The sequence below is a fragment of the Chionomys nivalis genome, chromosome 11 (assembly GCF_950005125.1).
Source record: "Chionomys nivalis chromosome 11, mChiNiv1.1, whole genome shotgun sequence".
Lineage (NCBI taxonomy): Eukaryota > Metazoa > Chordata > Mammalia > Rodentia > Cricetidae > Chionomys > Chionomys nivalis.
The window spans coordinates 15,077,508-15,094,773 of NC_080096.1; the positions used below are offsets into that span (position 1 = coordinate 15,077,508).

At 42.9% G+C, this 17,266-nt stretch overlaps 1 protein-coding gene across 3 annotated transcripts in view; it reads right to left on the minus strand.

Moving 5' to 3' along the window:
- Usp48 (ubiquitin specific peptidase 48) overlaps positions 1-17,266 on the minus strand; it is a 77,812-nt gene that overhangs the window by 21,608 nt on the left and 38,938 nt on the right. For 2 of the 3 annotated variants that reach the window (XM_057785512.1, XM_057785511.1), the window contains exons 14-22: positions 15,720-15,850; positions 10,959-11,030; positions 6,482-6,606; positions 6,258-6,380; positions 5,792-5,853; positions 4,711-4,821; positions 1,840-1,970; positions 1,489-1,595; positions 283-387 (exon numbers count right to left, since the gene is read on the minus strand). In XM_057785512.1, the coding sequence (XP_057641495.1) occupies positions 283-387; positions 1,489-1,595; positions 1,840-1,970; positions 4,711-4,821; positions 5,792-5,853; positions 6,258-6,380; positions 6,482-6,606; positions 10,959-11,030; positions 15,720-15,850 (967 nt within the window). Of the gene's footprint in view, positions 1-282; positions 388-1,488; positions 1,596-1,839; positions 1,971-4,710; positions 4,822-5,791; positions 5,854-6,257; positions 6,381-6,481; positions 6,607-10,958; positions 11,031-15,719; positions 15,851-17,266 lie in introns of those variants that run through there. The other variant, XR_009058020.1, reaches the window with a different exon arrangement.

Genomic DNA, 17,266 nt, shown 5'->3' on the forward strand with positions numbered 1-17,266 from the left:
TGCTTGTTTTGAGACCAGGCTGTTTTTGAATTCTCTAAGTAGACCAGGCTACCCTCAGGCACAGTGATCCATTTGCCTCCACCTCCTGAGTGCTTTAAAGGTGTGCACCACCCCAGCCACCGCTCCTAGCTACTTTTTCCTTCTTAAAAGAAATTAATTCTAAAGAAAACAAAATACAGAACAAGTGGAAAAGGGACTCAGAACGATGTCCCAACCAGGGAAGAGACACCAGAAGCATGGAGTGAAAGAAGGCACAATGATGCAAAGACCTTCAATGCATACTTGATTAAAGTCAGGGTCTTTCTCTCCATCTGGCTTAGCTTCTTCCTTGTCCTCTTCTGTCTCAGAACTACTCACATTCAACTCTGGGGCGGAGTCCTTCATCACCTGAATGCACCAGGATCAGAGAAAAATGAGTCAGGCCCTAAGTGAGCATTTGGTAGAGGAAGAGGCTTCCCTGGGAGAAGTGGTTGAATCAGGAACCAGGACCGCTTTCTTTGATCTTTTAACTTCTTGTAACCTAACCCTGCGGCCTCCCGGGCCCCAAAGTTTTGTTTACTCATGTACCTTTATTTTATTTATTTTGAGATGGGGGTCTCACTATTGTATCTCTAGCTGTCCAAGAACTCACTATATAGACCACACTGGCCATGAACTCTGCTGGGAATAAAGGCTTACACCACTACGCCTGGCTTAGTTTTATTTTTGTGTTTTTTAAATTTGGTTTTCTATTAACTGTTTTTCTTATTTAGTTTTAATTGTCTTTTTCATTCTGAGACACACAGTTCAGGTGCCACAAAAACCAGAAACATCAAATCCCATGGAACTGGAGTTATGGGTTATGACGCACCTGACATAGGAAGTGAAAAACAGAAAAAAGAACTGCTCTTCTGCATAACACTGTGGATATGGTTACCAAACTCAAATTATACAATGGCTGCTTCTTCTACAATGTAAATAGGCTGATGGTCAAAAGGATTAAGGATATTCAGGGGGAAGTAGAGATGCTTACATTATGTTCCTGTTCTCAGCATGTTTGGAAATAAAAGCCTTTGTTTAAATTTATAAAATACAATTCTACACCTATAATGGATTAATTAGTTAAGGTAGCATTCTTAAGCAATGGATTTAGTAACCAACTGCCTTTAATTCTCCCAAACCCTGGAATGCAACTGAATGCAACTGACTGGAGTCCGTGCTCTCCTCTCAAGTCCAATACTAATAACAGAAGAATGCTCTGAAACCACTCCTCCCCATTTCACCTGCACTTCAGATCAACGCTGAGGCCCAGCCTGGCATTCCTTGTCCTGTTAAGCTCCCAGCTCTACTCCCACAACATCTAAAACCACAGAGAGGGCAATTTTTTAAACCAGAACTCAGACAGCACTGGAAATTCTCCTACTATTTTCCAATTGCCCAAGTTCAACACTAAGTGGGCAGATTTGATGCCCTACATCTCCCAGTCATGCCCACAAGAAGAGATGGTACCTTTTTGTTGTCCACAACTTTGTGGACATAGATGGTGGCCTGGGTGTATTCTCGAAGGTCCCTCTGCTGTTGGCACAACAAGCCTTCTCTGCAATCTGGACAGAGATCTAGAAAACAGTAGCACAGAAGTAAGTGAAGAATTGCTTCAAAAACCCGTACCAGTTACTACACAGCATTTTCAGTAACTGATATGTTAGGCTGCATGCAAATGATGAGGGAATCTGCGCACTAAACGTTCAGAAGAGGACGGCTCACGGGTCTGCCAGAGAATAGAGCACTGACAGACCCTTCCCTTCCCCCTTAAACTGTCAACTTTTAATGAAAGGAACAAAGAGTAACATGCAAACTTACTAGGCTCAGAAATATACTGTACTTCAGAAGGGTTTACGCCTCCCACTTCAATTCTTGTGATTTTAATTACTTTATCCACAACAAAGAGCTTTTGAATCATTTGCCATTCGCTGGGCCATATGAGAGCTATACTGTGCAAAAAAAAAAACAAAAACAAAAACAGAAAACAACAAACAACATGCCTTAAGACACGTGGAGAGCGACAGAGCAAACATCCTAACAACAAAATCAGTACCACCAACAATTTACTGTTAGAAACAAGAGGGGAATGACTTATTAAAAATGAAACCAGAGAAACAGTGAAACTTTATGAATAGTTCTGATATGAATCTACACTCACAAGCTGGATAAAATAAATAAGCTGCAAAAGAAAAGGTACAGGATAAGGCTACTTATAGAAAACACATAAATATACAATTAAATGTGCAATACTTTCGACTACATACACATAAATTCTGCTTTGGGTTTTAAGCCAAGGTCTCAACATGTGGCTGAGGTTGGCCCAGAAATTGTGACTGTCCTGCCTATATTTCAGTATGCATCCTTTAAAATGATGACTTTTTGAGACAGATGACTCAAATTTACAGTAGTTACTATAAGACAAAAGGAGAGGAAAATGAAAATAAAAAGGAAGTTAAGTACTAGGGGCCTTCAACTATAATCACACTGTCTGACTGTCTGCTGGGATTCTAGCCATGTACCACCACATGCACACGATGGGCTGTGTACCATCCCAGGTCCTGACGTATGTTAGGCTCTACTCACTCGGCCACATCCCCAGCTCTAAGACCATACTGTTTCTAAATGTCTAATGGTCATAATGGCAACACAGCAATGGAAGAAGTGACGAGTCTAGAAAATATGTATTTTTTCAGATTTTCTTTAAATGACCTCAAAGATCATTAAAATACAAATAAGCTCAGTCCAGCTTCATCCCACAGCACATTTTTTTTTTTTTTTTTTTTTTTTTTTTTTTTTTTGGTTTTTCGAGACAGGGTTTCTCTGTGGTTTTGGAGCCTGTCCTGGAACTAGCTCTTGTAGACCAGGCTGGTCTCGAACTCACAGAGATCCGCCTGCCTCTGCCTCCCGAGTGCTGAGATTAAAGGCGTGCGCCACCACCGCCCGGCCCACAGCACATTTTTAATTCTCCTATTTACTTATGTGCTGCTGTGGGCCAACGTCTTTCTCTTTTTCTGTAGAAAAAGACAGCTATTAGGTGTGTGCAAAAGCAACTGTGGGGGGCTGGAGAGATGGCTCAGTGGTTAAGAGCATTGCCTGCTCTTCCAAAGGCCCTGAGTTCAATTCCCAGCAACCACATGGTGGCTCACAACCATCTGTAAAGAGGTCTGGCGCCCTCTTCTGGCCTGCAGGCATACACACAGACAGAATATTGTATACATAATAAATAAATAAATATTAAAAAAAAAAGCAACTGCGGTTTTCACATTGCTGAAATTGCCATGTGAAATGAGAAGACATTTTTAATTGATGTGGTAATGTCATACATCATTTGAATGTACATTTCTCACTTTGTACTTAGCTAATGACTATTGTTATCAAGATTATGTTTACTTAATATTATGGAAATGATGTTAGATAAAAATCAAATTCAAGCAATTTTCCTTTTATGGGTTGTAAACCAGCAGAGACAGCTTGCAATAAACACAGCGTTTGTTCAAAGAACTGCTAAGAATGTACAGTGCAGTGGAAATCCAAAATGTTTTTCAAAGGAAATGAGAAGTATAGAAGCTGGCCATGCATTTGACAATAAATGACCCATTGGGCTGACCCTTTTAAGTAGGCAAAGGTTGCCAGTGAACTCAGTGTGGAGTATTATTCTGCTATTTGAAGGAAATTGGAAAGGTAAAAAGGCTGGGCAATTGGATGCCTTGTAAGGTGTGGGTGTGTTGGTACGTGTGATTTTGAACTACTGTCCTATCTTAATTGTGTGCAATGAAGAAACATTACTCAATCCAATTTTGATGTGCAATAAAATGTAGACTATATATGACACTTGGCACAGTTTAAATGGCTGGTCCGAGAAACTCCAAAACCAACCCACACCAAAATGTCTGGTCACTGGTATCTGGTGCTGGTCTGATCCACTGCAACTTCTGAACACCCACAAAATCTTTACCCCTGAGAACCACACTCAACAAATCAAGGAGATGCACCAGAAACCGCACCACCCACAGCCAGTCAGAATCAGTTAACAGAAAGGGCCTAGCTCTCTATAATGTTCAACCACACAACTTCAAGAGCTGGATGAACAGGGCTGGGAAGTTTAGTCTCATCCACCACCTTCAACTCATTTCTTCTGACCAACTGACTACCTTCAAGCATCTTGACTTTTCTCAAAGAAAACACTTCCACTGCCAGCAGGTTGCAGAAAATGCTGAGCACAGAGTTGAAAGTACTGGAATACATATATTTCTCATTGGCAAAAATGTTTGTAATATTTCCAGAATTGATTAATAAAAATGTTTGAGTCTTGTTTTAATTTAAAATTTCAGTCTGAAACTGCAATTCCTTTTGCACAAACCTAATACAACCAAGACTACACTGACTACATGACAGGTAATGAAGCTGACCTAGAGAAAGACTGCCGGACAAAGGAAAACATCCAGGTAACTTGTTGACTGTGGGAGAATAAAAGACAAGAACAAATTTCCCCGGGTGGCTGTATATCCTGCATGAAGAAGCAACCAATCCATCTCTTTTTAAAGACGGGTGTCTAGTCTTAGGTCATATTTAGAAGAAACACAGTGAAGTAGCTCAGCGCATTCCTAATAGACCTTCATGCTAGACAAAAATACACTAACCACACTTGATCACTGGGGACAGAGAGCCACACGAAGAGAAGAAACTCACAGTTTCGAGTCTTCTTTGGTGAGGGAAGGAAATGTAAACATGAGTCCTCCGTGTGGACACAGAAGGGCAGAGTTCCCAATTGATGACACAGGAGTAGACCTTGCAGGCTTTCTATTCAAACAAGACAGGAGGTAAATTCAACACACTACTGCATGAGGAGAGTTCTTATTTATTTTTGATTTTTCAACACAGGGTTTCTCTGTGTAGACATGGCTGTCCTGGAACTTGCTTTGTAGACCAGGCTGGCCTCAACCTTGCTGAGATCTGCCTGCCTCTGTCTCCCAAGTGTTGGGACTTGTAACACCATTCTCAGACAGATTTTAATTTGGGGGGAAGGGGGGAGTTTTCATGTGCCCATAGCGGGGTGGGGGTAATATGTATACATGTCGTATGTGTGCAGGCACGTGTGTACTAGTATACAACTCAAGTGTGTGAAAACCCAAGGATGATAGCAGGAGTCTTCATGACTTTCCCGAGCCTCTTACTTGAAGCCAGAGCTCACCTAGATGGGCTACTCAACTAGCAAACAGGTTCTGTAGACACCCAGGATCTGCCTTCTGAGAACTCAATTACAAGTGAGCCTTCATTTGCACAGGTTATGCAGATCCAAAAGCTCATGTCATATGTGCTTCTAACAACTGAGCCACGAATGCCCACAGCCTGTAATACTTTATTTATTTATTTATTTATCTATTTATTTATTTATTTATTTATTTTGGTTTTTAAGGCAGGGTCTCACTGTGTAGCCCTTGCTGTCCTGGAACTCACTATGTAGACTAGACTGTCTTCAAACTCAAGAGATCAGCCTGCCTCTGCCTTCCGAATGCTGGGATTAAAAGCGTGCGCCATTACACCTGGCTCCCCAACATTTCTTTTAAATAATAATTTTAAACTAGAGATACATGTAAATGGATATTATTAATTAAATATTTGTTCTGGGTTTAGCTGTGTAACTTCGTAGAAAACAAAGGTTGTCTGTGTGTGCCAGGAAAAGTAATCACGAATGCACCATTAAGGGAATCCACGAATTTTTTAAAAATACGAGTCAACCCACAAAAAGTAAAGAAATTTCTTTTTTTACCTAACAAATTTCCGCCATTCGTCTAAAAAGAAGTGTGACACAATATAGAGAGTATCCGTGTCCTGGAAACAAGAAGCACAAACATAATGAATTAGCTTCATTACCCCTCTGCACCCCTTAAATTGTCAAGGTGATTTTCTTTTTCAAATTCATGTTGTCATGTAACTTGCTAGGTAGCTCAGGTTGTCCTCAAACTCAGAACACAGAACATAATCCTCCTGCAGCCTCCCACACTGCTGGGGTCATAGATCTGAGTGACCATACCCAGTGTGAACCACACTGTTTACAATGCAAATAAATGTATCCCCCCCACTCAAGCTGTGCAATAAAATGGAAACAGCGAGCTAGTCTATCTCCCAATTAGGAAAGGATGTGAAAAAGGAGGGGGCTGGGATGATCTGAAATACTTTTGGCTGAGGCCTTTAAAGTCGTGGGACTTTTTCCCTCTCTGTAGCAATCATGGTACCTCTGGCCAGTTACTGAGACACGGTCTGTTTTTGTCCTGAAACAAATTCGGAAGGGAAGCCTTCTGTTCATTTGCGATCATTTTATGTAAGGCTTCATTTTCTTCCCCTTCTCGTTCTAATATCTGAAAAAGATAGAAGCAGTTAAGCTGTCTCTCCTTGACAACATGTTCCCCTCTACATATACACCCGTTCCACGGGATGGGGCACGCCATTCCCACAGTACCTTGCACTGCGAGCAGCACTCTTTGTAACTTGGGAACTCAGGAGCCTTTGGGAAGTACTGGCGCAGTTTACTCCAGGCCTCTTGAGAAACGAGCCTCCTTTCATTTTCAGATATGCTTAATCCCCCTAAATTAAAAGAGAAAGAATTTGCTTATAAAAACAGGGATGAAAGAAGTCAACATCTATTCCTTAAACATTTTAAAAGTGTATATATATTTCTGTGTGCACCTGTGTAGGTAGGTGTGTAAGTGCACGGCACGTGTGTGCAGGTCAGAGGACAGCTGGTAGGAGTCAGTTCTCGCCTTCTACCACGTGAGTCCCGGGTGTCAAACTCAGGTAGGTCAGACTGAATCACAAGCACTTTTACTCAGAGCCTAAATCCCTATTCGCTATCCTAATGGAGAGTCTATAGTGCTCTCTCTTCCTGCTGTTTAGTAACCTCTGATTCATTTGTGAGTTTCAGCACTGGCTCTAGCTGCAGTGTCAGCATGAACATATACAGGCTTCTACCCACCTTAGGATGCTAGGCCCCATCCCCAGGGGTTAAGAGTACTTCGTTTCCACCCACACACAAAATTGCTGATTCCCTTAAAAGACTATGCTCGACTTCTAAAAGTGTCTTGCAATGAGCAGTATGTTCACGGATGTATGGACCGCAAACTGTTCTCTTTAAATCAAAGGTAAGTAATAAAACAATGTCCTGACTAATCTAAGCCCTTGCCACTCAATCTCTAAATTTGTTCCCTAATTGTAATTGGTTTGGGGACTTTTATTTTTCCTTTTAAATTTTATTTTATATGTTTGGCTGCTTTGTCTGAATGTATGTCTGTCTGTGCACCACATGGGTGCCTGATACCAATGTAAGTCAGAAGGCATCAGAGTCCCTGGAAGAGCAATCAATGCTCTTAACCACTGAGCACTTGGCTTTCTTGGAGCAAGATGTATCTATGTAACTCAGGATGGCCCTTTAGCCTCCTGTACTGGGATGCTGTACAGGCGTGGGCTACCACATCCAGCCTGCAATTACTTTTGAAAAAATCCTCTGGCTGTTCAAAGATCCCAAAAGACAAGAAAAGTATACTGGTCATGGCCACTCTGCCACTTTTGTAATGTCAGGAGGGCTATAATCTGAATCACAGTAATTTCAGTGAGGCTCCTCGATTTACTGTTCAATCACATGCAGCCTGACTGACTTCTGGTTATGCTGTATTTTTTCAACTATGCCAAAGTAAAATATGAGTGAACTGGGCTGACTGACATGGGCTTCATTGCTGAGAGGCCCACATGCAAGTTGTGTTCATGCCCACAGATGAGTTACCAAGCAATGCAGCCACCACAGCACCTGAGCAACAAACATGCCTTTGCCATGCCAAATACGGTCTAATAACACAAAATGTAATCTTCTTGAGTTAATTCTATTCCTCAATTCTTCTGAGGTTACCTTGAGCCAGGTGTGGTGATGTACTATAAGACTATAAGAGTAAAGTAAAATATAGTATAGTAACTGGAGCCTGAGGAGGTCAAAGGTTCAAGGTCAGCCTCTGCTACAAAGTAGGACTGTCTGAAGGAAAGTGGCAAGCAAGTGGCAAGAGGGTCCAACAATGAAGAGCAGTGACTGCTCTTCCAGGGGATCTAGCTTCAATTATCAGCACCCACACAGCAAGCAGCTTACAGCTGTCTCTAATTCCAGTTCCAGGGGACCTGACACCCTCACACAGACATGCATGCGGGCAAAACATCAATGAACATAATATTAAAAAAAAAAATCATTGGAATGATGAAACACACATAGCAACATACAAATGTTGAACTGCACAAGAGAAAGAAAAATCTTAACTAGGTTACAATCCTATGAGCAACTTACACAAAATGAGAGACAAATCACATAAAAATTTTGCTGCAAAATAGGATACTTAAATAGGGCTAGATTGTTGCTCTTGCAAAGGACCCAGGTTCAGTTCATAGCACCTACAAGTCTGCTCATAGCCAACTGTCATTTCAGAGGGTCCAATGCCCTCTCTTCTGGCCTCTACAGGCACTGATGTACAGATGCAGAGCACAGAACTAAATTTAGGCAAACCATACATACACATTTAATTAAAAAACAAAACAAAAACACTTAATAAAAACCAAAAAGGAGCCGGGCGGTGGTGGCGCACATCTTTAATCCCAGCACTCGGGAGGCAGAGGCAGGCGGATCTCTGTGAGTTCGAGGCCAGCCTGGTCTACAAGAGCTAGTTCCAGGACAGGAACCAAAAGCTACGGAGAAACCCTGTCTCAAAAAATCCAAAAAAAAAAAAAAAAAAAAAAAAAAAAGAAGCTGGGCGGTGACGGTGCACACCTTTAATCCCAGCATTCAGGAGGCAGAGGCAGGTGGACCTCTGTGAGTTCGAGGCCAGCTTGGTCTACAGAGCTAGTTCCAGAACAGAGCTAGGGCAAGACGAAAAACCCTGTCTTGAAAAACCAAAATACAAAAAGGATAATTACTTTTTATTTATTTATATATATATGAGTGCTTATATCTTAATATATGCCTGCATGCCAGAGGAGGGCATCAAACCCCATTATAGACAGTTGTGACCAGGATTCTGGGAACTGAATTTAGGATTTCTGAAAGAGTAACCAGTGCTCTTAACTGCTAAGCCTTCTTTCTAGCCAAAAAAGGTAATTCTACACAAGTACTTCAGCAAAGCTGGGGTCACTGTCAGCCCAGCAACATGGACCATGTCTTGAGGAGCTCCAGCTCCAGTCACCAAAACCGCATTAATGTCCAGAAGTCTAGCAACAGCATTTTTTCCCCTTTGTTTTTAGACTGAGTCTCATTATGTAGCTATGACTGACTTGAAACTACTACATGAAGACTCCAAAAAAGAGCTAGTCATCTCTAAAAAAGTTTAAAGGGAAATAAATGGCTAAGGGGCTAGGGAAATACATCAGTTGACCAATGTTTACTTTAAGTCTGAGGACTAAAACTTGATTCCCAGAGCCTATGTAAAACAAACTGGATGTGATGTCACACACTTGTAATCCCAGCGGGGGGGGGGGCGCAGAGGCAGACAGATCTGCTTGAGCTAGCTAGTCAGACAGCCTAGCACACAGACTGAACTCAATGCCAGTAAAGACTGTTTGTAAAGAGGAAATCTCTCCTTTGAAGACTGACTTTTATTTTATTTTATTATTATTATTTTTTTTTGTTTTTGTTTTTTCGAGACAGGGTTTCTCTGTGGTTTTGGAGCCTGTCCTGGAACTAGCTCTTGTAGACCAGGCTGGTCTCGAACTCACAGCTGATTTTTATTTTATGAACATGGGTGTTTTGCCTGCATGTACGACTGTGTACCTCATGTGTATATGGTGTCCACAAGAACCAGGAGAGGTCATTGGGTCCCCTAGGAATGGAGTTACAGATGGTTGTGAACAACCATGTGGATGCTGGGAACCAAACCTGGATCTTCTGCGAGAACAAGTGCTCTTAACTTTAGTGCCATCTCTTCATCCCCATGTATAGACACATCTGCACACACATCTGTATCACCCTCAACACACAAACAGGATTACGCAATACAAGAAAATTACACTGCTGGCAAAAGTCAAGACGTAACCAGAGTAACAGGCAAGATGGCTGAGCAGAAGACTGGTGCCATGCAAGCCGGTCAACTGGAGTTCAACCTTGCAAATCATGTCAAGGCTGAAACAGAGAACTGACCTCACCAGAAGCATGTCCCCAGACAAGGATAATGAAGTTTTCAAAGCTAAGAATCAACTTTTAAAAGGAAGTGGTCAGGAGCTGGGAAGAGAGCTTAGTGGTTAAAAAAATGTTTTGTTCTTGCAGAAGACAGGAGTTTAATTCCCAGCATGCACCTCAGGCAGCTTAACTACCTGTGATTCCACTCGAGGAGCTCCAATGCCTCTGGCTTCTGCGGAGGCCAGCACTCGTAGACACATACTCACACACACATGCTAAAAATTAAAATAAAATGCCACCAGATTTACTATGCTACAGACCTGCCCCATAGACCTGGTGTGGGCATCCAGAGGTTGAGAAAATGGGATTCAAAACTTGGTCTAGCCTGATGTTGCACTCAGAATCTCAATACCCAGGAGCTGAGTCATGGGGATTAATTTGAGTGTGAAACTAGCCAGAGCTACTGAGGTTTCTCAATAAATGAATGAATAAATGAATGAATGAACATATAAATGCAGTATAAAAGAAAATCAAGAATTAAATTTAAAACCATTGGGTATTACCTTGGTTGGCTTAGAACTTGCTATGGGACCAGGATAAAAAGAATTCTCAGTAAGGTGTGCTGACACATTCCCGTAATCCCAGCACTTAGGAGGTAGAGGCAAAAGAATTCTGAGTTGATGATACCCAACCTGAACTACATAATGAAATCCAAACAGAACTTTAGGGAAAGGGAGGAATGAAACATGGTGGGAGCTGATGCCTAACGGACAACAGATACAAGCTTCTAGCTTACCATGAGGACACAGGATGTCTTCATTAAAATTTAATTCCTCCTCCTCTTCTTTTTTTTCTTCCTTTGATTCATCTAATCAAAAAAAAAAAAAAAGACAATTACAGCTCTGGCTGCTGTAGTTAAAAACTAAAGCAGCACAACTTTAAGCAAAGAAACTTGAAATAATTCTGAAAAATCAAGGCAATTGAGACTTGTACAGGTGCGCAGAGCAAGGCTATATTCCCTTCCCTAAGAGGAAAGGAGAAAAACCTCAACAACAGCGAAGGATTTGAAGAGTTATGCAATGACCCTGGCTTGCACTGTGATCCCAGCACTGCAGACAATGAAGGTGGGAAGATCAGGGCCGGCTTGACCTGTGTGGGAAGTTGTCTCCTCCCGGCTCCGGGCTCCGCAGACAGGGTTTCTCTGTGTAACAACAGCTCTGGCTGTCCTGGAACTAACTATGTAGACCAGGCTAGTCTCAAACTCAAAGAAATCTGCCTGCTGCTGCCTCCCAAGAGCTGGGATCAAAGGTGTGTGCCACCACTATCCAGCTAATTTTTATTATTATTAATATTATAAAACGAAAATAAGTTGACTTAGGAATCAGAGGTGGGTGGATCTGAGTTCAAGGACAGCCTCATCAACAGAATTAGACAATGAAACCCTGTCTGGAAAAAAACAAACAAACAAAAAGCTATCCAATAAAACATGCTTTTTCTCAATCTGAAAATTTACATATTCTATTAGCTCTTGTCAAGTGTCATCTACTGTCACTTTCACCTCCCTGCCCTGAGCGATTCAACAGAGCCTTACATGGACATATGATGTTTATGAAGTCTGTGTCACTGTCAACACCTCCCTGACCTTGCTTGTCTACACTGTCACCATGTATAATCCTAGACACTGGAAATCAATCAAGGAAGAAATCTTCAACATTTGGAGACTGAACTAGTTCTTCTTTTTCTCACCCTCCCCCCTTTTCTTTTGCTTGGTTTTGTTTTGTTTTTTGAGACATGGTTTCTTCATATCTTTGAAGCCTGTCCTGGAGCTTGCTCTGTAGATCAAGTTGGCCTCAAACTCACAGAGATCCACCTGTCTTGGACTAGTTTTTCAATGGCTTTCCAGGTTAGGAGACAGTTTCATTACACTCAGTCTATACTGCCACGTGTGAAGATACACACCTATGATCCCAGTACTTGGGAGGTGAAGGCAAGAGGACTATAAGTTCAATGTTTAGCCTGGTCAACGGGGCTCCTCAAAGTGGGGGAAATGTTACAAGTTATTTAAAAAGCTAAAACAATGACTTAAGTGTCACACAATGGTAGAACACTTGCTCAGCATATGAAAGTCTCTGAGTTTGATTCCCAGTGTGTCAAAAAAATAAAACAGACCCATGCCTCCCCCCCCCCAAAAAAATAACCTTAGGTAGAGAACTGGGGGCAAGAAGAACACAATCAGATACATTCTGTCATCTGTCACAAACAGAAGTTATTTCTTGAATGTGAGATGGTAACCTCAATAATAACTTTGGAAAAGGTTAAGTGTCAACACCAAGTTAATCTCTTGTATCAGACTCCTAAACTCTTGATATTAGCAAGTCAGAGGCAAGCATCTAATGCTCCCTAGCCATCCAGGAGCATGCACCCATCACAGAGCAGTGTGTGCCAATTACACATGCAGCTGACTCTGGCCTGCTGGGAAAATAGCACAGGATGAAGCACTGCATGTAAACTGTAAGAACGCTCGCTACCTCTGTCCCCACACACTGACTGTGGAAAAGTGAACCGGATCCGGTTAGTACACATACCCATACAGTGCCTATGCAGCCAGCAGTGCAGCACGGTCCCTGAAACGCCAGCAGGTTTCTTGCCTCCTGGCAGGGACTGGGAGTGGGAGGAATGACACATTGCTACATTTATGTACTTTAAGCTTCAAAAAGTCTGCGGCTGAGTGTACTGGTGCACAATTTTGGTAACAGCAATCTAGAGGCAGGTGGATCTATGTGAATTCAAGGCTAGCCTGGCCAACATAGTAAGTTCCAAGACAGGCAGAGCTACATAGAGATCCTGTCTCAAAATAAAAATAACCCCACCCCATCCCCCCCAAAAAAGAATGGGAAGAGGAGTTGAAATTAGGCCTATTACAGGGAAAGCAAAATGGAAAATATTTTCAAGATAGCCCAACACAGAGACATTTATATTTTCTTTTTTTGTTTGTTTGTTTGTTTTTCGAGACAGGGTTTCTCTGTGGCTTTGGAGCCTGTCCTGGAACTACTCTGTAGACCAGGCTGGTCTTGAACTCACAGAGATCCGCCTGCCTCTGCCTCCCGAGTGCTGGATTAAAGGTGTGCGCCACCATCACCCAGCGACATTTCTATTTTCTAAGTCTACATAAAATGAAGAGCTGATGTATGAAGTGAGAAGGTGTGTGCTAGGTCATATGATACCACTATAACTGTAGCAAGGGTTTTCTAATGACAAGAGCACACAACTGAAATCAATGCTAAGCCCTTGCATCACAGAAACAATAAAATATCTTCAGAAAGAATAAGATATCTTTTCAAATTTAAATTGTATGTATATGGGTGGGTGTTTGAGCACTGGCATGTAGCCTTGGTGCCAAGGAGGCCAGAAGAGGGCATCAGATCCCCTGCGACTGGGGTTGACAGGCAATTGTAAGCCACTTTGTGGATGCTAGGACTTGAACATGGGTCCTCTGGAAGAGCAGCCACTGCTCTCATTACTGAAACATCTCTCCAGATCCATAAAATATTTGAATCAAAAGGAAAACTAACTGCAGGTCACGGTGGGGCACCTACAGTCCCAGCATTTGGGAGGCAGAGGCAGGCACATCGTTGTCATTTTGAGACCAGCCTGTACTATATAGTGAGTTCCAGGACAGCCAGGGCTACAGTGAAACTGTCTAAAATGAAAAAAGAAAAGAAAACCTAAAATTTGAAAATGCACAGCTCAAGAGAATGGGAATCGAGCTAAGCAGTAGACAACATGCTCAGCAATGGTGAGTTTAGTCCTCTTACCCATTCAAGACACAAACTAGAACAGCTCCTTTCTAAAAGGAGCATCATCTGGGAATCCATGTTAAGTACAGAGATTATAAGCTGTAAGGCTTAGTCAGGTGTGGTGCGCACTTGTAACTACAGCAGTAGAGTGAGGCAGGAAGATGTCAAGTTCCAGGCCAGCCAGTGCTAAATAGTGAGCGTGACACCCTGCCACACACACACACACACACACACACACAGGAGACAAGAGAGAAGAGAGGAGGAAAGGAGAGGAGAGGAGAGGAGAGGAGAGGAGAGGAGAGGAGAGGAGAGGAGAGGAGAGGAGAGGAGAGGAGAGGAGAGGAGAGGAGAGGAGAGGAGAGAAGAGAAGAGAAGAGAAGAGAAGAGAAGAGAAGAGAAGAGAAGAGAGGGTAGGAAGGGAAAGGAGGGAGGGAAGGAAGAATGAAGGAAGCGAGATGGGGAGAGAGGGAGGGAGGGAGGGAGGGAGGGAGGGAGGGAGGGAGGGAGGGAGGGAGGGAGGGAAAGGAGGCAAGGAGTGGAAATAATGGTTAAGTGTAGAAAATACATGATTTCAACAAAGCTTAACAATTTAATATAACAGCAGGACAGTAGTGGCGAACGAAAACCTTTAATCCCAGTTCTTAGGAGGAAGATGTAAGCGATCTCTGAGCTGAAGAACAGACTGGTCTATAGAGCTAGTTTCAAGACAGGACTACACAGCGTTACCCTATCCCGAAAAACGAAAATACAAGCATATAAATGTCAGTATTTGGGAATAAAATCAATAGAGATGTAAGTTAGTGGAGAGGTAGCATACTTGCCTAGTTAGTGTGAGACCCTGGGTTCTAGGTCAAGTACCGTAAAATAACAAAACAAAGGGGGTGTGAGGGAGGAAATCGGGTGAAAATAACTATTCACAAGTCACTAACGACACAGCACTAGTGAGCATAATTGACCTCAAAATTAGTGATGGCCAAAATCACAAGTCTCCAGTTTAGACCTAAGTTATTCTAAATGCCTTTGGCATCTGTTTACTGCTAGGTTTACAATAACATGATTTTCTGTCTGAAAGCAGGGCTCAAAAAGAAAGAACAAGTAACAAGTTTTCCAAACCCTGCCCTTTTTGAGACAGAGTGCAGAGGTCACACTGGTCATTGGCTACTATCCTAAAGCCAAACTGCTGAGCTCAACAGCCTGCAGGGCTTTCTGAAGCTCATTACCCTCCCCTCCCTGGAGGCTGGAGCAGAACTGACATGACTCTGCGCGTGACTGACTAGGTGGCTCTTGAGCCCAGAGCTCACTAAAGGAGATGCCCCCAAGGCTCTGTTGAGTCTGTGAGTGGAATTTCAAAAGTCTGAACATCTATTATTTGCCCTTAGCTGTTCCTGAGACCTTGAGACTTAATAAACATCTTAACATACAGGGGCATAAATTTTTATTAAGGCAATTTTACTGAAAATGAAGATTGAAAGGCTAGGGCCTAGCGTTTCCCACGGAGCACATGAGCAAGCTGAACATAGTGCAGTTGTGGGGAAATGGCGGTAGGGGGACCACAGTGCAGCTTTGCCATGGAGACACTCCAACTCTGCAAGCACTCGTGAATGTTCAAGAAAGGGCTAGGCACAGAAACCTACAGTGCAAAAGCAGCAGCAGCTGGGGTGGTGGAAGGAACCCCATGGATAAAGAGAACAAAGCCACCCCCACCCCCCACCAAAAACACTACAAAGGTTCTAACTCTGGAGTCATGCATCCCCCATCACCTTTATTGAAGGGGCTCCCGTTCATCTTCCCGTTGCTTTGCTCCGCCTCACCATCTTGCTCATCTAGTTGTTCAAGAGCCAGCTGGCGCCAGCTGCGCAAGGAAGACTTTCCCACCCAAAATCCATCATTGCTGTGGAAAAGAGAGAATGTTAAACCCTAGCAGGTGACTCTTAGTGTTCCTTCCTTTTATGTCTTTCCCCTGAAGCCCACAACTAAAATGATTATAAACAGTCAAAGCACTACTGTGCACACAACTGTTTTTAATCCGATTCCTGATTCGAGCCATTTTCACGCCTCACTACTGAACTCCAGGTGTCTACTTGCTTTGTTTCCATTCTAGATCATGCTCTCTTTCTCATACGTTGAGTTCAAATCCGTTTCAATCATATTCCACTTTCTTCCACTTGATCACTACTCTTAGCACACACAGCTGTACCTTTAAGTTGGCACAAAGATACTTGGGTATACACACCCTTACTGATGTCACAGAGGAGGCCTTGTAGAATTGGGCCAAAGGGAGACCAGGCTGAGGTCTGCTAGGATATACTCAGGAACAAATGACATGAACACAGCAAGTGCCATCACTTAAGGACTCTTGGTTGAATTAGAGGTGCTCTGTGGAGTGGGGTTTGACACCCAACACCCACTGAGTCTCCCATTCGTCTCAGCATCACTTCATCCTCGCTGAAGGAGACACTACCTTCCCAGGCCCGAGTGATGGTTCTCCAGACAAGCTTTCTGTACTCTAAGCCTGAGTACTGGCTCACATGGTCAGGTCCAGACCTCTCCCCTTCCTCTTTTACAGTGCGAAGGCTGTGTCTGACTCAATTTATTTTCAGAGTAAGCACTGCAAAAATTCATTTTTAAAGACAATTCCTTGCCGGGCAGTGGTGGCGCACGCCTTTAATCCCAGCACTCGGGAGGCAGAGGCAGGCGGATCTCTGTGAGTTCGAGACCAGCCTGGTCTACAAGAGCTAGTTCCAGGACAGGCTCCAAAACCACAGAGAAACCCTGTCTCAAAAAACCAAAAAAAAAAGCCGGGCGATGGTGGCGCACGCCTTTAATCCCAGCACTCGGGAGGCAGAGGCAGGCGGATCTCTGTGAGTTCGAGACCAGCCTGGTCTACAGAGCTAGTTCCAGGACAGGCTCCAAAGCCACAGAGAAACCCTGTCTCGAAAAACAAAAAACAACAACAACAAAAAAAATAAAGACAATTCCTTTTTTTTAATATTTATTTATTTATTATGTATACAATATTCTGTTGTGTGTCTGCCTGCAGGCCAGAAGAGAACATCAGATCTCATTTCAGATGGTTGTGAGCCACCATGTGGTTGCTGGGAATTGAACTCAGGACCTTTGGAAGAGCAGGCAATGCTCTTAACCACTGAGCCATCTCTCCAGCCCCTTTTAAAGACAATTCTAATTTAGCTGGGTGATGGTGGTACATGCCTTTAATTCTAACACGCAGGAGGCAGAGAGGCAGGTGGACTGTGAATTCAAGGCCAATTTGGTCTACAGAGTTTTAAGACAGCCAGAGCTACTCAGA